This window comes from Barbus barbus (genome assembly GCF_936440315.1).
Source record: "Barbus barbus genome assembly, chromosome: 19".
In the NCBI taxonomy this organism is placed as follows: domain Eukaryota; kingdom Metazoa; phylum Chordata; class Actinopteri; order Cypriniformes; family Cyprinidae; genus Barbus; species Barbus barbus.
This window is the reverse complement of record NC_136747.1, coordinates 23,051,914-23,066,854: the sequence shown is the minus strand read 5'-3', so window position 1 is coordinate 23,066,854 and position 14,941 is coordinate 23,051,914. Positions and strand designations below refer to the sequence as shown.

Genomic DNA, 14,941 nt, shown 5'->3' with positions numbered 1-14,941 from the left:
ATACATATCTGGTAAAAATCATTGAGAAATTAAGAGCCATGTATTTATGCTTTCCCATTCTTCCAAAAGCAATTTTTTAATAACATATATCCCTCCCCTAATAACTTCTCATGGATAGGAAAACGTTTATTTATAAAAGTGCCACTGCCAACAAAACCATTTTTATCTGTATTTCTGGAAGACTTACTGATTATTATTATAAATCCCAAAAACATATTAAAATAACTTCTGTTCTGTTCAATTAAAAAAAACGGCAATTTATTACAAATAAATAATTTAAAATCGAGCTAATAGAGACTTTTATTTTGACATCTACGTCGCTTGGCTCGAAAGGAAAAGGAAGTAGCGCATGTTCTACACAAGTTTGACCCTTGTGGATGTAGAATTTATGGTTACCACAAATTAACACGGTTATTTTAGTGAAATGTACCTCTAAAAGCCGCAGCAATAATTCAGGTAGGTAGAATGCCACTGTATTATAAGGGCCCCGTACAAAAGCCTTACGCATAATCCTTTAAACACTGGTTGCAAAGCCGTTGTAGCATTACAAACTGTCAGTGAGGAATATACCCCCTCTTTTTTTACCATAGAAATGCACAAAATATATTAATTCAAGTGTAGATTTCAAATATAATTTATGGATTGTCTGCAGCTTTTTAAGTGTATTCTTGTTTTAATCATCCACAGCAGCATGAGACTGACAGCGTTGCTTTCTATGGTAGCAAAAGCTGCATTTCCACACGATTATCGTTATGGCACAAACAGACCGTGGACTATCGCAGCCCAGCGGCTCAATCCACCCGGCAAGAAAAGAAGAAAGGTGTTTGTTGAACCTATTGCAAATGAGGACTGGCATGTCGTGAGAGGAGACACAGTAAGTGACCCTTCTTGTCTTTTACACCTTGAAAGCATTTCATATTTAGTGGACTTTTGTTCCATTTTTAACCCACCTGACTGCTTGCGGAGGCACCTTTTAGCCCACTGGTGTCTGGAGTGCTAGCAGGTTTACAGAAAAACTTATCAAATAAATTGGTAATTAAAATAGAATTAAACAAATCAAAAAAATTGTCACAATAAATGACCACAAAATCATAGTAAATACATCTAACACAATCATTTTTCACACTTATTGGGTGAAAATGTATACGTGCCTTTTAAATTTTAGGATGCGGGCCCTATCATTATATCTGGGGGTCCTTGGCATCTAAAGGATGTAGTGGATGTTTTAACACCATTTAACCCTTAAATTATGCATGTTTTGTATTATTTTACAATGTATATTTATAGAACATACCATTAAAATCTGATTCGAATTAGGTGGAGATTTTGTCTGGAAAGGACAAAGGAAAGCAGGGCAAAGTTGCTCAGGTGATCCGACATCGAAACTGGGTCATACTCGAGGGCCTGAATACGGTAGGTGTAAATTTGTAATAAGATTATTTGAGTAATTTCATTGCAAAGCGGCATTTCGAATGGTTTCAAATGCTCTTTTTCAGCATTACAGGTATATTGGCAGATCTGGAGATTACCGGGGTACTTACATCGCCAGTGAAGCCCCTCTGCTGCTGAAGGATGTTACATTAATTGACCCTACTGACAGGTGAGCATCAAACATGAAATAGAGTAATAAATGTAAAACAGTGCAATGCATCTGGCTCTTATTGTAATATGTATTTGTGTCTGTTTTTTAGGAAGCCCACAGGTATTGAGTGGAGATACACTGAAGAGGGCGAGCGAGTGCGTGTTTCTGTCAGGACAGGACGGATAATTCCCAAACCAGTCTATCAGCGAAAAGATGGCATCATTCCCCAGCAGTGGAAAGGTGGAGTTTTTCTGAAAGCTTAAAAAGTGCATTTTTTAGAGTTTTAGACATTTAAATATGGCTCAGTTATCAGAAATCTGAGAGCGTTTATCTACCCTGCAGATGGACCCAAAGACACATCACCAGAAGACACGCTTCAGAAAACATACACACCATCTTTGAAAACCCTAGAGGAAGAAGTTATGGAGAAAATGAACATTCAGGAAGATAGAAGGCCTCGTAAAAGCTACTGGTACTGAGTTACCACAGAGACTGTGTGTTGACCGTGTGTTTGAGCTTAACGGCATTAACAAGATAATTTATCACGGCAAAATATTGTATGTGTTCTGCAAGCTTTGTCAATAAACCCAACTAAATGTTTTACACCGTTTCTTTGCTTTTATGCCACAAACACATGCTACCCGCTGATACACACATGGCATATCTTCTGTACAAATGTACATTACCATTCAAAAGGTTAGGGTCAGTCATTTTTTTAAATTATTTTTATTCAGCAAGACATTTTTATTGTTACAAATGATTTCAAATAAATGCTATTTTGAGCTCTATTCATCAAAGAATCCTGAAAAATTTGAATTTCCACAAAAAAATATTAAGCACAACTGTTTTCAATATTGATTATAAAAATGTTTCAAATCACCATATTAGAGTGATTTCTGAAGGATTGTGACACTGAAGACTGGAGTAATGACTGCTGAAATTTCAACCATTTTCTATTCAAATAATATTTTACAATATTACTGCTTTTACTCTATTTCTTATATGAATTTAGCCTTGGTGAGCATAAGAGAATTCTGTTCTGCTTAACACTAACCTCTACTGAACAAGCAGTAGACACTCTTTAAACGGACCATAAATGCAATTTTAGGTGAATTTTTTGCAAATGTGTTCACAGCTGATGTCTGAAGTAGTAATAAACAAATGCAACTTGAAAACTAGCATCTTTGTCTTTGCAAAAATCAAATGTTTATCCATCTGCCCATCTACCCAACAATTCCCAGTCTCTTTAGTTCCTAGTTCCCTGTCTAGGCAACTAGGTATAGTAGGTATATTATATGTATAGTCAGGTAGTCTATTTTTGTCTATAGTCAGATGCTCTATTGTTTTTTTTTTTTGTCTTGCTGAATGTTTATCTTACGTTTAACTAGTATGTAGCACCGTGGTCCTGCGAGACACGACATTTCGTTCCACTATATGTCCACACATGTAGCAGAATGACAATAAAGCTCAACTTGAACTTGAACTTTATAAAATATCATGGAAAAAAAACGTGTAGGGGTTCGATCTAGATATTCTCGAGTACACCTTGTTTTTGTTGGAAGACTATCATATATAATAACATTGGGGTTTTTTCAGTTGTTCATCAGTTTATTAATTGTTTTATAGTCACGGTCGGTCATGTTTGTTGAAGAGATTCCACTCCAGTCCAGTTGGTGTCAGTGTCGCGGAATCCTGTGAAACGGTGCAGCGGATGTTGAGGATATACTTCACGATGGTGGAAGAAAAAAATGTTTATGGCTTAGAGAGGAACGATTTATGATTATTAACAGTTATCACTTGTTTGTTTAGACTAATATATTTATGTGTTATTCGCGTTTGCAGGGAAAATATATAATTTAAAAACTGCATTTCCAATGCAAGCACAGCTCCGACAGCAAGCGTTAGTTTCTCTGGAGGCGAATTTGTGATCGGTGTTGAGAGCTGACATTTATTAGATATTTACACACAATATTTGTCCATATAAATCTGGGAGTACAGGAAGATATGAGATCAGTGGAGCTGCTTTGATGAAAGTGATGCAAAAGTAGCTCGTCAGCGATTATTGTGTCTGATTCACTCTCTTATGAACTGGTCTGGTCTGGTCTGGTCTGATCTGGTCTGGTCTGATCGGTGGAGATGTCTCTGGTAGCGTACGACAGCAGCGACGACAGTGATCGCGATGAATCGCCGGCTTCCCCTCTTCGCCCCGCGGGCAGGATCGGCGGACTCTTCGCGTCTCTGCCTGCACCGAAAACATCAGCTCCTCAACCTAAGAGGGTGACTGTGGATCTGCCCAAACCCAAGAAACGCACAGAACCCGTTAAAATCACCGTTCCTGAAATAAAACCAGCAGATGTGAGTTTTATAGATCTATTAATACCAAATAATTTTACTGAAACTGTTTCTGACTGATGCTGTTTTTCTGCTCTAGTCTGACTCTGATGATGACGAGCCCGTCCGAAAGAAATCAGCTCCTCAGGTATCGTTATGAATAATAATTAAAAAATATATTTGAGAGTAGTTTTTCTTTTTCTTTTTCCTTCACCAAAAAAGCTGTAATTTAATTTTAAACGAATAATTCTCCCTTTTCTGGCCCTTAGATTTAAACAAGGTAATTTAAAAATATAAACACATCCTTAAATATTAAATATCTATAATTATATAAAAAGATATTTATTATTTATAATGAACTATGTGATCCTTAGGATTAAAAAAGCTGTTTTTAATAGTTAAATATATAAACTTAGTATTAAATATTTTTATTATATATATATAATTAGATATAAATATATTTATTTGATATAAATTATTATTATGTTTACTAAAGTTCCTTTATTGAGTGCAGCAGTCAGGTTTTAAAAAAAAAAAATCTCTTTATTGAGTGAGTTGGATGTTAATGCTAAGTTATAAACCATTCAAAACAGACCTACTCTGCAGAAATCTTGAGATGATCCGCACTGCAGAAGACAAGATCCAGGGGGCGTGGTTGGATCCAGATCTAACTCCTCCCACCTACATATACCTAAACCTACCCATCTCCACCCCCTGATCCCTAAACCCACCCATCCCCACCCCTAAACCTACCATATTACCCTTAAATGTGGATCCAACCCGCCCCCAGTGAGGGGCTACTGGAAATCTCCACCAATCAAAGAATCTTGTGCTGTCAAACAATTAAATAAAAAAATTATTTGTTAACATAATATGTGAATGTACTGTGTATATTTATTATGTATATATAAATACACACACATACAGTATATATTTACACGTATATTACATTCATAATGTAATATATAAACATCTATTTAATATATAAACAACACTTTTTTCTTAAATATATACATGCATGTGTGTGTTTATATATACATAAATATAAATAGTACACTCATATATGTTATGTAAACAAAAACTTTTATTTTGGATGCAATTAATCGCGATTAATCATTTAACAGCACTAAGAGAATCATAACAAGCAAATCTTTACGCTCTCAAACTACTTAAATATTTGTAAGCATAATATGCATATTTTGTAGTGAACATAAAATATATTGTTTCTAAACACATAATCAAAATGTTTAAATCAATTGTTTAATATGAATAATTTTTTATTAAATGATATCATTCATAATGCTTCATAGGATTGTAGTTCTTTCTCTCATGAATAATGATTAAGGCATATGTTAATGAGTTGTTGGTTGTGGTATCATTACTACAGCATTCTCGCAATGGCCCATTTTTCAACATAATATTAAAAAACATGAATGTATAAATGGTCAGGGTGGATTTACATAATTGTAAGTAATAATATTTTCTCCATATTCTTCCAGGGAGGTGGAGGTCTGTCCTCTCTGCTGCCCCAGCCTAAGAACCTGATGGTGAAGGTGACCGAGCGGCCCCTGCTGCCGCACACCCTAACCAAACGCCCCGTGTCGGATAAGCCAAAGACCCCAGCAAAGTCCCAGGCTCTTTCTGGAAGCAGCCCATCCCCGTCCGCCATCAAAGCGGCTGCGAAGTCAGCGGCGATGCAGCTAGCCAAACAAATGGCCGCAGATGAAGAAGGAAGCGACGATGAACTCGCTCCAGAGAACTACTTTTCCCTTCCAGAAAGCTCAGCACAGCCTGTGACATCTCAAAACCCGCTTTCTCAGCAGTACGTTCCCTCGCTGCACCCTCCATCCAGTGTGGAGGACGCCCCACTGGACTTTGTTCCTAACGCAGACGGTTACAGTAGGTCAGACGGAGCAACGCAAGACAATGAGAGCGGAGAATATCAACATCAGTATCCCGCAAATCCACTGCCAGAGACTTCTCCACAGGTAAAACCTGTCATTCTGAATAAGCATCATACAGCAGTATATTGCTTGTCATATCAGCAGCTGATGTTTTATGCATATGTTTGGCAGGATTATTATGGTGAAGGATATTTCCCAGACCCGAACCCTGCGGCTGATGAGCAAGATGCTTCGGGATCCTCTTCATTGTTTAATGATGAAGCAGTGAGTTGTTTGTAGCATCTCTATTACTCAGGGATGTGTTTGTTCTGTATTTTTCAAGTTGAAGTATGAGCCACATAAATAGATTTTATTATTATTGATATTTTTCATTTCTGTTTTTTTATTTTATAGTGTTAATATTAACATTTTGTTGTAGTAGTAACAATGTAATTTAAATAATAATGAAATAAGCTATAATAATATTAGTATTTTACAGTACAATAGTATTATATCTTTAGTCATTTAATTTTTGTTATAAAAGTGATCAAATAAAAGTATTATTTAGAGCAATAACAACATTTTATTATTATTATTACTTCTCATTTTTTTATTTTACGGTATATATTACACTCATAGATATAAATATTGTAATTGTAATTTTATTATTATTCTTTAAAATTGTTGATATTTTAATTTCTAATTTTTTACAATTTTATAGTATTAACATATTGTGGTAACATTGTAATTTAAATAATAATGAAATAAAATATAATAATGGTTATTATTATATTATTTTTATTGTATAGAATAGTAATATATTTCTTTCTTTCTTTTTTTAATTAAAATAGTGATAAAGTAAAAGTATTATTACAACAATAACATTTTAATGCATTAATTATTATGATTAAATTCTATTAAATAAAAAAAAATGTATTGTGTAGTATAATTGTATTTTTTGCAATAGTAATGTGTTTCTTATGTAGTATATATTTCTTTGTTATATATTAATTTGTTAATGTAATGATGATCATGTTATGATGATTTAAATTCTTGCTTTTTATTGTACATTATAATAGTATTACTGCAATAGTAATTTATTTTTATATATTATATATTTCTTAGTAAAATATTTTTTTATGTATTTTTTGTCATTTAAATAATAAACCATTATGATTATTATTAAATTGTCATTTTTTAAAAATCTTGCAGTACAGTAATATTATTGTAATAGTAATTTACCTCTTTATGAATTTCTTTCCAAAATTATAATTTTTTTTAACTCTATAACCCTAAATATTAATCTTAGGTGTGTATTTATTTCACTTTATTGAATGATACTTAATGTATATGTACTTAATTTATGTATAATTTAAAAAAAAAACTCTGTATAGCGGTGGGGTCTTTTGAGTGATCACAACTCAAACTCATTTTTTTGTTCTTTTTTTGCGTGTTTTTTCAGTTTCGGCGGCTACAGGGCAAACAGAATCGTGGAAGAGAAGAAATCAAGTTCTTGGAGATCAAAGGAGACGATCAGCTGAGCGGAAACAAGCAATGGATGACAAAGAACATGACAGCAGAGGCAGAGCCCCGCAAGTCCTTCAGCAAGGTGAGCACCTCAAGTGTCCATTTTCTGATGTCTTTGTTTGTTTGAAGGAGATAAATGAAAGAAAAAGTCTGACTTTTCCATTTCATTTCCAGAAAAAAGGAGATCAGCCAACAGGACAACAGAGACGCAAGCACCAAATCACATATCTGATTCATCAGGCCAAGGAACGCGAGCTGGAACTCAAGAACAACTGGGCTGAAAACAAGTTGACTCGACGACAAACACAAGCCAAGTATGGATTCTAATGGACTGGATATCAAGATCTTGTGCACACAATCTACCTAATGTCGAGCAGATTTTGTCAGAGACTGCAGCCAATACAGAAATGTCATCTTTTTGCCAGTTTGTATTGTTTCAGAAAGGAGCTGAGGACTTTAAAGCAAAATTGGCTGCTATTATAATGTTTAAGATGGCTCCCAGTTGTCTACCTAATATTATCTTTCCTTTTGAACTACATTGGGTTTTGGGTCACCTGTATCATAATAGTAGCTGTGTAGGTTCACGTGATTTATTTGTTTATTAAATGATTGGGATGTCTTGACTTGGGAAGGTCTTGTCTTCCACACTGCCATCGCGAGCAGTGGCATATATAAAAAAGGATGATTGAAAATGTGAAAGAAACTGGAGACACTTTACAATAAGGTTCTTTATGTTAACATTAGTTAATGCGATGTGTTCTGATTTTTTTTTTTTTTTTGGAGCATTTATTCATTTTGGTCCGTGTTTACTGTTTACTGTTAGTTGAAAATGCATTAACTAATGTTAATGTATACAAAATTAATATTAAATGTTAATGTATAAAATCTTATTGTAAAGTATCGCAAAAAAACTTGTAAAAAGTATTTGAGTGAATCTTCTCGTCTTTTAGCTGCTTGTTTTCAAATGAATGTTGATTCTTAATCGTAGAACCATGAATAAAGTCAAACAATTTCACTGCAACTGTAGAAAATATACTAACATTTTCATTTTGTGTGTGAAATAGTTCCTATATCACTGCCAGAAATAAAAATACATAAACCTGTGCACAATACATTTTCTTTACAGTATAATTTGACATTTACTATATTTTTACAAAGCTGCAGAAGATTAAAAGCACTTTAATGCTAAATGTGTAAAACTGTCTCAAAATGCAGGAATGAGTTCAAGGCACAAAACATTCAATTGAACAGTGATTTAATATTCATTGAATTTGGGTGTTTTACTCAACTATAAAAAATTAAAAATCTTGAAAATGACAGTTACTTGAATGTGAACTTCATACTGATTTTTAGACCATTTAAATGGGTTGGACTAGTAGTAAAATAAACAGAAAATTAGCTCGGGTGGCACATTGGGTCCCTTAATGCCAAAAAAATTATTACTGCACTTGGACAGTATCCTCTTAAAGCCCTATCTGGGGAGACTAACCATTTTCAAACAGATGCTTCACAGAATATTTTGCCATATCACATAACACACTGATACAAGATGACTGAATCTTTCTCATGAGGTGGAACAATATATTTACAGCTGAAAACTATGCTGGAACTTTATGATGCTGTCAAGTTGATACAGACATTTCAGAATAACTTTCAAGAAGTGAGACGGCGGTTCTTTAAGGAAAAAATATACTCCTAAGTACATGCTATATAATAATAGATCGCAACATGATCACCAATGAATGCATTCTGTAGTGTACAAATGTAAATAATGTGAAGAGATGTAAATGATGGGATCATATATGTGACCCTGGACCACAAAACCAGTCATAAAGGTAAATTTTTCAAAATTGAATTTGTTAGGATAAGACCATATTTGGCCGAGATGCAACTATTTGAAAATCTGGAATCTGAGGGTGCAAAAAAATCTAAATATTGAGGAAAATCACCTTTAAATTTGTCCAAATGAAGTTTTTAGCAATGCATATTACTAATCAAAAATTAAGTTTTGATATATTTACAGTAGGAATTTTACAGAATATCTTCATGGAACATGATCTTTATTTAATATCCTAATGATTTTTGGCATAAAAGAAAAATCAATCATTTTGACCCATACAATGCATTTTTGGCCAGTGCCTTAAGATTGCTTTTGTGGTTCAGGGTCACATATCTCGATATGCCCAAATACTAGAAAGAAAGAAAAAATCATACAAGTAATGCAGCAGTCAAAGGTTAACCTAGTGATTTAATTGATTTGAAATAGGAATACTGTTAAAGTATGTAAAGTATATTATTTTATTATTAATAAATCAAATATAAACAAAGCCTTTTCTCTCCAACAGTGTTATATTTTGATGTTATAGGAAAAATATTTTATAAAAATGTATAAATAAATACAGAATATTTATTCTTTTTTATTTTTAAATATACAATTAAGCAATTTTTCTCCTATAAAAGAGTAAATATTTGGTACTTGATGCACATTCTACTTTCATCAGTCATTTAGATTTTATGTTGGAAAAAATAAACACAAAAACAAGTTGACAGTGATGTAGAAATATGGGTAAGGATGTAACATCCCATCCTGAAATGTAAAAAAAAAAAAGACAAAGAACGCATACATGCATCATGCAGTAAATGACATTTTAAATTCACATTTTTAAATTTATTTGACTAGATATACTTCATTTCCCTGTTCTAAGTGAGTATTTACATATTGTGATGAAGATAATGTTAATTTATTTAAAAAATGTTGTACTTTGACTCTTTAGAAATAAAAACAGACCACACAAAAAGAAATAAACACAAATCACTTTATTTGTACAAATTCCTTGTGTATATTCTCGCAAGTATTTTAGTGAAGAAAACACTATTCTGAATCTGACCGCTCTTGCCTTTTCTGTTTCTTCATCAGCAGCCTTTGACTGGGCTCCACAAATGGCACCACAGACATGGGCACCCTGACTGTGTCCACTCCGTTCACCTGAGAGAGAAAAACACAACATTCAGATAGCAAGTTCTGCAAGCAATGAATGAATTATATGAGAACATTTGAGCTAAATAATCATAAAACTGTATTATAAAGTAAATGTACTTACTGTGACATTACACCAGTACTCTCCAGGCCCTGTGATTGGTTCTTCTGGAAGAGTCAAGGCATGTGTCGGCACAGCCACACCGAGCTGTGGACAGAGCAAATTGTAAAAAAAAAAAAACAAAACACTGCATTCGATTATGTGAACAATATCGGTCTGCATTATTTTTATACACACATACATATATACTTACTTAAAAAAAATTATTCTCTCTTACCCGTCTAAGAAACTGTCTGCAAACGATCTCTTTAGTGAGCGAGTACTGAATTGAAGTGTGCATGGGAGCTTCGAGCTGAGTTTTCTTCAAGAATTCAACAGTCTTTAACATGAACACAAAGACTAAATGAAGCAGCTCATGTGGAAACCCATATCAAAATATATGTAATTTTGTCGTCAAACACACAACAGCTTAGATATATATTAATGTTCTATAGTTGAAAACACACAAGTTAACTCACTAGCTGTCCTGTGCGTGTCTGGACTCTGTCCTCAGGTCGTCCCTCCCGAAGTAGCTATAGGGAAAAATTTTTTAAAAAAAAATAAAAAATAATCACAAATTTGCTTAAAATGTACTCCGCCTCAGGCCATCGAAGATGTATATGAGTTCGTTTTTGTTTTTTTTGGAAGAAATTTAGAGAAATGTTGCATTACATGACTTGCTCACCAGTGGATCCTCTGCAGTGAATGGGTGCCGTCAGAACGAGAGTCCAAACAGCTGATAAAAACATTTACATGTACATTTAGTTATTTAAAAACGTCACAATAATCCACCTGACTCCAGTTCATCAGTTAATGCTTTGTTAATTCTATATTTTTGTAAGAAATTAAGTCATCATTAAGATGTATTTCACTTCAAACTGTTACTTGCAGCACAGTTTTTCACAAGACATTAACCGATAGACTGGAGTGGTGTGGTTTTTATCAGCTGTTTGGACTCTCCTTCTGACGGCACCCATTCACTGAAGAGGATCCACTGGTGAGCAAGTAATGCTAAATTTCTCCAAATCTGTTCTGATTCTCATTAACATCTTAGATGGCTAGAGTAAATTTTCATTTTTTTAGTGAACTATTTCTTTAATTACAAATTAATTGATTTGAAGATGAAACTAACCCTTATTTCTTCTGCAAACATGTCTTTATTTTCTTGTGATGGATAGACAGCCAGACCTTGGGGTAGCAGTTTGTTGCGGCCCAATGTTTTTTTCACAAAAACGGTGCCGCCTCGTCCACCAAGCTCTGTAAAAAAAATATTTACGTCAAAACCCCCAGTTTTGAAATCATACTTAATTTTTCATGAGGCAAAGGCACTCACTGGGCACCGTCTGAGTGAGGATGAGCTCCAGTTTGTCCTGGGGTTTGCGTTTTGTGTCCTCAACCAAGCGGTACACCCGGTGTCGTCGGGGATGTAGTCTGGGTGGCTTTCCCTCTTTTGATAAAGGAACCTTCCAACAGCGTTCAACTACAACTGTATTCTGGAATAAGATTAGAAAAACATCAAAAGGTGTAGATGCATTATTATTTCAATTCCAGCTCAAAAGTTCAGTGAAGCTACATATGCACAATGTACAAGTTCACTTGTTAGCCAACAACACACACACATATATATATAGGGGAGAGTGGGGTAAAGTGAGACATTTTTTACATTTGCTCCCTTCTAAGCGAGCTAAAATGATATATCAGTAAAATTTACATATTTCCCATTAATTCAGGATGTTTCCTAGCAATGGAAATTATGAGAATGTATTCAGGACGAAGGTCAGTGAAAATATGAGTGTTTTTAAAAAAGTCGTCTTGTGTCTCACTTTACCCCAGCTTAGGGGTAAACTGAGGCACACCAGAGAAATCAAGGGGGTAAAGTGAACCAGCTGGGGGTAAACTGATCCACTTACAATTTCCACTCTGAAACTACCATAACAACACATGTTGTAACAGTTAGAATCCTGACAGCTAGCTTGACAACCACACATTCCAGAACTAATGTCGGACTAGTAACAGAATCATGGGGATTGGTCAATTAAGTCATCCTCAATTTTCTTAACCATGCCAATGTAACGGACGCTCCTGTGTTTGGTTGCAAAGTTAACTATGACAAAGTCACCCACGGACAGATCTGTGTTTCCTTGATCACTTCTCTCATCCTCTTCGTCAGACACATTATCAATTGAGACAGGGACATCACTCTCCTCAGAGCTGCTAACTATGATATTCTTTTTGGTTGCTTTCTTTTTCGGTTTTCCCTTTCCTTTGCTATTTTTTTGCTTTTTCCCTGCTAGTTTCTTTTGTCTTTCTTTATAAGCCTTTTCAATTGCCTGCTTCTCAGGGGTATCAGTTAGGATGGCTGTCTTCACACGCTTTCGTTTGGTTTGTGTTCTGGGGGGACATTTGGGAAGTGGTAGGATTTCACGAGGAGACACATATCCAGGTCGGCTGGGAACACGTGGCACATCTGAGTCAGCTGGCGAGGCACATCCATGTGGACCATGGGCAGTGGATGGATTAGCATCAGCGAGTGCATTATCTGCTGCGGGTGGTTCATCTGCAGGGGGTGGACCATCCGGATCATCTGCAGTGGCAGGCTGCAGCTCAGGGTTTGGCCGGTCTGACACAATGGACGGTGCAAACGCTTCATCAGGGAAAATTTCTCGGTTATATGGGAAAATCCCAGAGGACCTAAATCCAGAAGTGATGTTGCGTGGTGTCACTGCTGACATGAAGGCCTCATTCACAAGTCCTGCACATTGTGTCTTTGTCCAATTGGCAGGGACAGGGATATTGTTTTTCTCTGCGTATTCAAATGCCAGTTGATGGCACTTAACTGGAGGAAGGCCATGGAACTGTTCAGCTAGTTGTTTCAAGTGTTTGGCAAGCTCCTCCTCCATCTTGTCTGTGAATATTCTCTTTGCCTCAGCTACTGCACCCCAGGCTACTGATTTTACTTCCCCTTTCTCTTTTTTCTTTATGAATCTTAGGAGGCTTGACTTGTCAATATTTCTGTCCCTTGCATCTGCTCTTATAGACTTCTTTCCTTCCTTGACCTCAGCGGCTGCACTCTCCATCTCCTCGAGGGGTGTTTTGCCCCATGTTGTCTTCCTGGTGTATTGCCCTGGCATGATGGCTTTTCTACAATGTTTATGACATTAAAAATAAAACATATGTAATGTAATATTACATTAAAATATGTTTAAGACTAAACTTAACTTGTGCCTCATGTCTCACTTTACCCCATAGCATTTGTCTCACTTTACCCCACCGCCACATTTTAGAAAAAAACAATCTCTCTTACCAATTTAGGGTAATCTTCAGCTAGCATCATCACATGGTTTTATATGTTGGTAGTTCATCAACATGTATGATATAAGTTTTTGTACCTGAATCAATTTGCTTTGGCACAACAGTTGATTAAGTTGACAGCAAGAAAATTTACTTTTACATGCAAAAAAAATATTTGTGTGAAAAAAACATGCTTACCACAGCACCATGAGGTCCACTCCTTCATGGCCAAGGTGAAATGGGAGGGGCTTGAAAACATAATGGTCACATGACCACAAATGTGTTCCATTGCCTAGATACAGGGGGTGTCTCACATTACCCGATGTCTCACATTACCCCACTCTCCCCTATATATAAATGCATGTGTATGTGTAAGTATATATTTATAATGTGTACATATTTATAAATCCTCATTAAATGTGTGCACGCATAAACAAAAGTGTATCTGTTTAAATCTGAGTGTATCTTTATTTAAAGAGATTAAAAAAATGATCTTATTTGCAACTCGGCAAGACGACGTCACAGTAATAATAGTCATAAATCCTGTATTCTGAATCGCAAAACAGCACTATGATATCTGCCATTGCGTTTTCAATTTAGATCCGTTGTTTCCTGTCGCTTACCTTGCATGCTGTTTGAGACAGATTCTGTATTCGACTCAAGGAAGATTTCAGATTTGTAGGATTCCAGCAGCTTTGAAGGACAAACCTTGATGATGCGCCCGCCCACATGATTACTATAGACTTAACGATAGAAGATTAATGAATCTATTTATTTGGAAGTATTAATCATAGCCACCAATCGTAACATAGCATAAATACTCGGTCAAAATTCACATATATTTCTGCACTTATGTCTCACAAACTGTCACATGTTAAAGGACGGGTGGTTGTTTATTTTGCCTGACAAAAATATCAGAACGTCAATTTCTCCGTTTCTCAAACGGAAGGCTGTAATATTCTAAAATAAGATCTTCTTTATGACGTATGCAGCCTACAAATGCGACCTCCGGAGGATGCAGCCTTCCATTTGAGAAACGGCGAGTTTTGTTTAACGAGTCGAATATGTACTTGTTTTAATATGCTAGTATAGTACAACACGCGTGTTTTCCAATTTGATGTATTATATTATAAACAAATATACATATATATATATATATAAATATGTGCATCGGTAGTCATATAACTAGACACCCAAGTTCATCGGTTTCAAAATAAAAGCCCTGGCTCGATAAAAGTCTCTTCCGGCTA

At 35.2% G+C, this 14,941-nt stretch overlaps 3 protein-coding genes across 8 annotated transcripts; 2 read left to right on the top strand and 1 right to left on the bottom strand.

Moving 5' to 3' along the window:
* The first annotated feature begins 326 nt into the window (after window positions 1-326).
* LOC306885571 (large ribosomal subunit protein uL24m-like) lies at window positions 327-2,753 on the top strand. Of its 2 annotated transcripts, none has more exons than XM_079442186.1 (6): window positions 327-456; window positions 688-874; window positions 1,318-1,413; window positions 1,497-1,600; window positions 1,692-1,822; window positions 1,925-2,753. In XM_079442186.1, the coding sequence occupies exons 2-6, from the start codon at window positions 692-694 to the stop codon at window positions 2,059-2,061; spliced, it is 651 nt and encodes a 216-aa protein (XP_079298312.1). In that variant the 5' UTR covers window positions 327-456; window positions 688-691; the 3' UTR covers window positions 2,062-2,753. The 2 variants fall into 2 exon arrangements, with proteins under 2 accessions (XP_079298312.1, XP_079298313.1); XM_079442187.1 differs by having other exon boundaries at window positions 338-456; window positions 691-874.
* Window positions 2,754-3,271: 518 nt separating this feature from the next.
* LOC306885086 (proline-rich protein PRCC-like) lies at window positions 3,272-8,641 on the top strand. Its single transcript, XM_079441421.1, has 6 exons — window positions 3,272-3,937; window positions 4,014-4,061; window positions 5,413-5,901; window positions 5,989-6,081; window positions 7,259-7,405; window positions 7,498-8,641. Exons 1-6 carry the CDS (start codon window positions 3,719-3,721, stop codon window positions 7,648-7,650), a joined length of 1,149 nt encoding a protein of 382 aa, XP_079297547.1. The 5' UTR covers window positions 3,272-3,718; the 3' UTR covers window positions 7,651-8,641.
* Window positions 8,642-10,119: 1,478 nt separating this feature from the next.
* On the bottom strand, window positions 10,120-14,915 carry LOC306885195 (large ribosomal subunit protein bL9m-like). Of its 5 annotated transcripts, XM_079441585.1 has the most exons (9): window positions 14,315-14,641; window positions 13,890-13,983; window positions 13,705-13,802; window positions 11,734-11,893; window positions 11,533-11,657; window positions 10,880-10,933; window positions 10,639-10,740; window positions 10,425-10,508; window positions 10,120-10,309 (listed from the first exon to the last, which is right to left on the bottom strand). In XM_079441585.1, exons 3-9 carry the CDS (start codon window positions 13,732-13,734, stop codon window positions 10,196-10,198), a joined length of 669 nt encoding a protein of 222 aa, XP_079297711.1. In that variant the 5' UTR covers window positions 13,735-13,802; window positions 13,890-13,983; window positions 14,315-14,641; the 3' UTR covers window positions 10,120-10,195. The 5 variants fall into 5 exon arrangements, with proteins under 5 accessions (XP_079297711.1, XP_079297709.1, XP_079297710.1 ...); XM_079441583.1 differs by lacking the exon at window positions 13,705-13,802 and having other exon boundaries at window positions 10,123-10,309; window positions 11,734-11,886; window positions 14,315-14,624; XM_079441584.1 differs by lacking the exons at window positions 13,705-13,802; window positions 13,890-13,983 and having other exon boundaries at window positions 10,123-10,309; window positions 14,315-14,915.
* Between the last annotated feature and the right edge of the window lie 26 nt (window positions 14,916-14,941).

Bases quoted from the DNA above. Each gene is read 5' to 3' on its own strand.
- LOC306885086 (XM_079441421.1), top strand. From the start codon at position 3,719: ATGTCTCTGGTAGCGTACGACAGCAGCGACGACAGTGATCGCGATGAA. The intron at 3,938-4,013 runs GTGAGTTTTATA...TTTCTGCTCTAG, and splicing joins CTGAAATAAAACCAGCAGAT to TCTGACTCTGATGATGACGA. The intron at 7,406-7,497 runs GTGAGCACCTCA...TTTCATTTCCAG, and splicing joins CCCGCAAGTCCTTCAGCAAG to AAAAAAGGAGATCAGCCAAC.
- LOC306885195 (XM_079441581.1), bottom strand. From the start codon at position 13,531: ATGCCAGGGCAATACACCAGGAAGACAACATGGGGCAAAACACCCCTC.
- LOC306885571 (XM_079442186.1), top strand. From the start codon at position 692: ATGAGACTGACAGCGTTGCTTTCTATGGTAGCAAAAGCTGCATTTCCA. The intron at 1,601-1,691 runs GTGAGCATCAAA...TCTGTTTTTTAG, and splicing joins TTAATTGACCCTACTGACAG to GAAGCCCACAGGTATTGAGT. The intron at 1,823-1,924 runs GTGGAGTTTTTC...TCTACCCTGCAG, and splicing joins CATTCCCCAGCAGTGGAAAG to ATGGACCCAAAGACACATCA.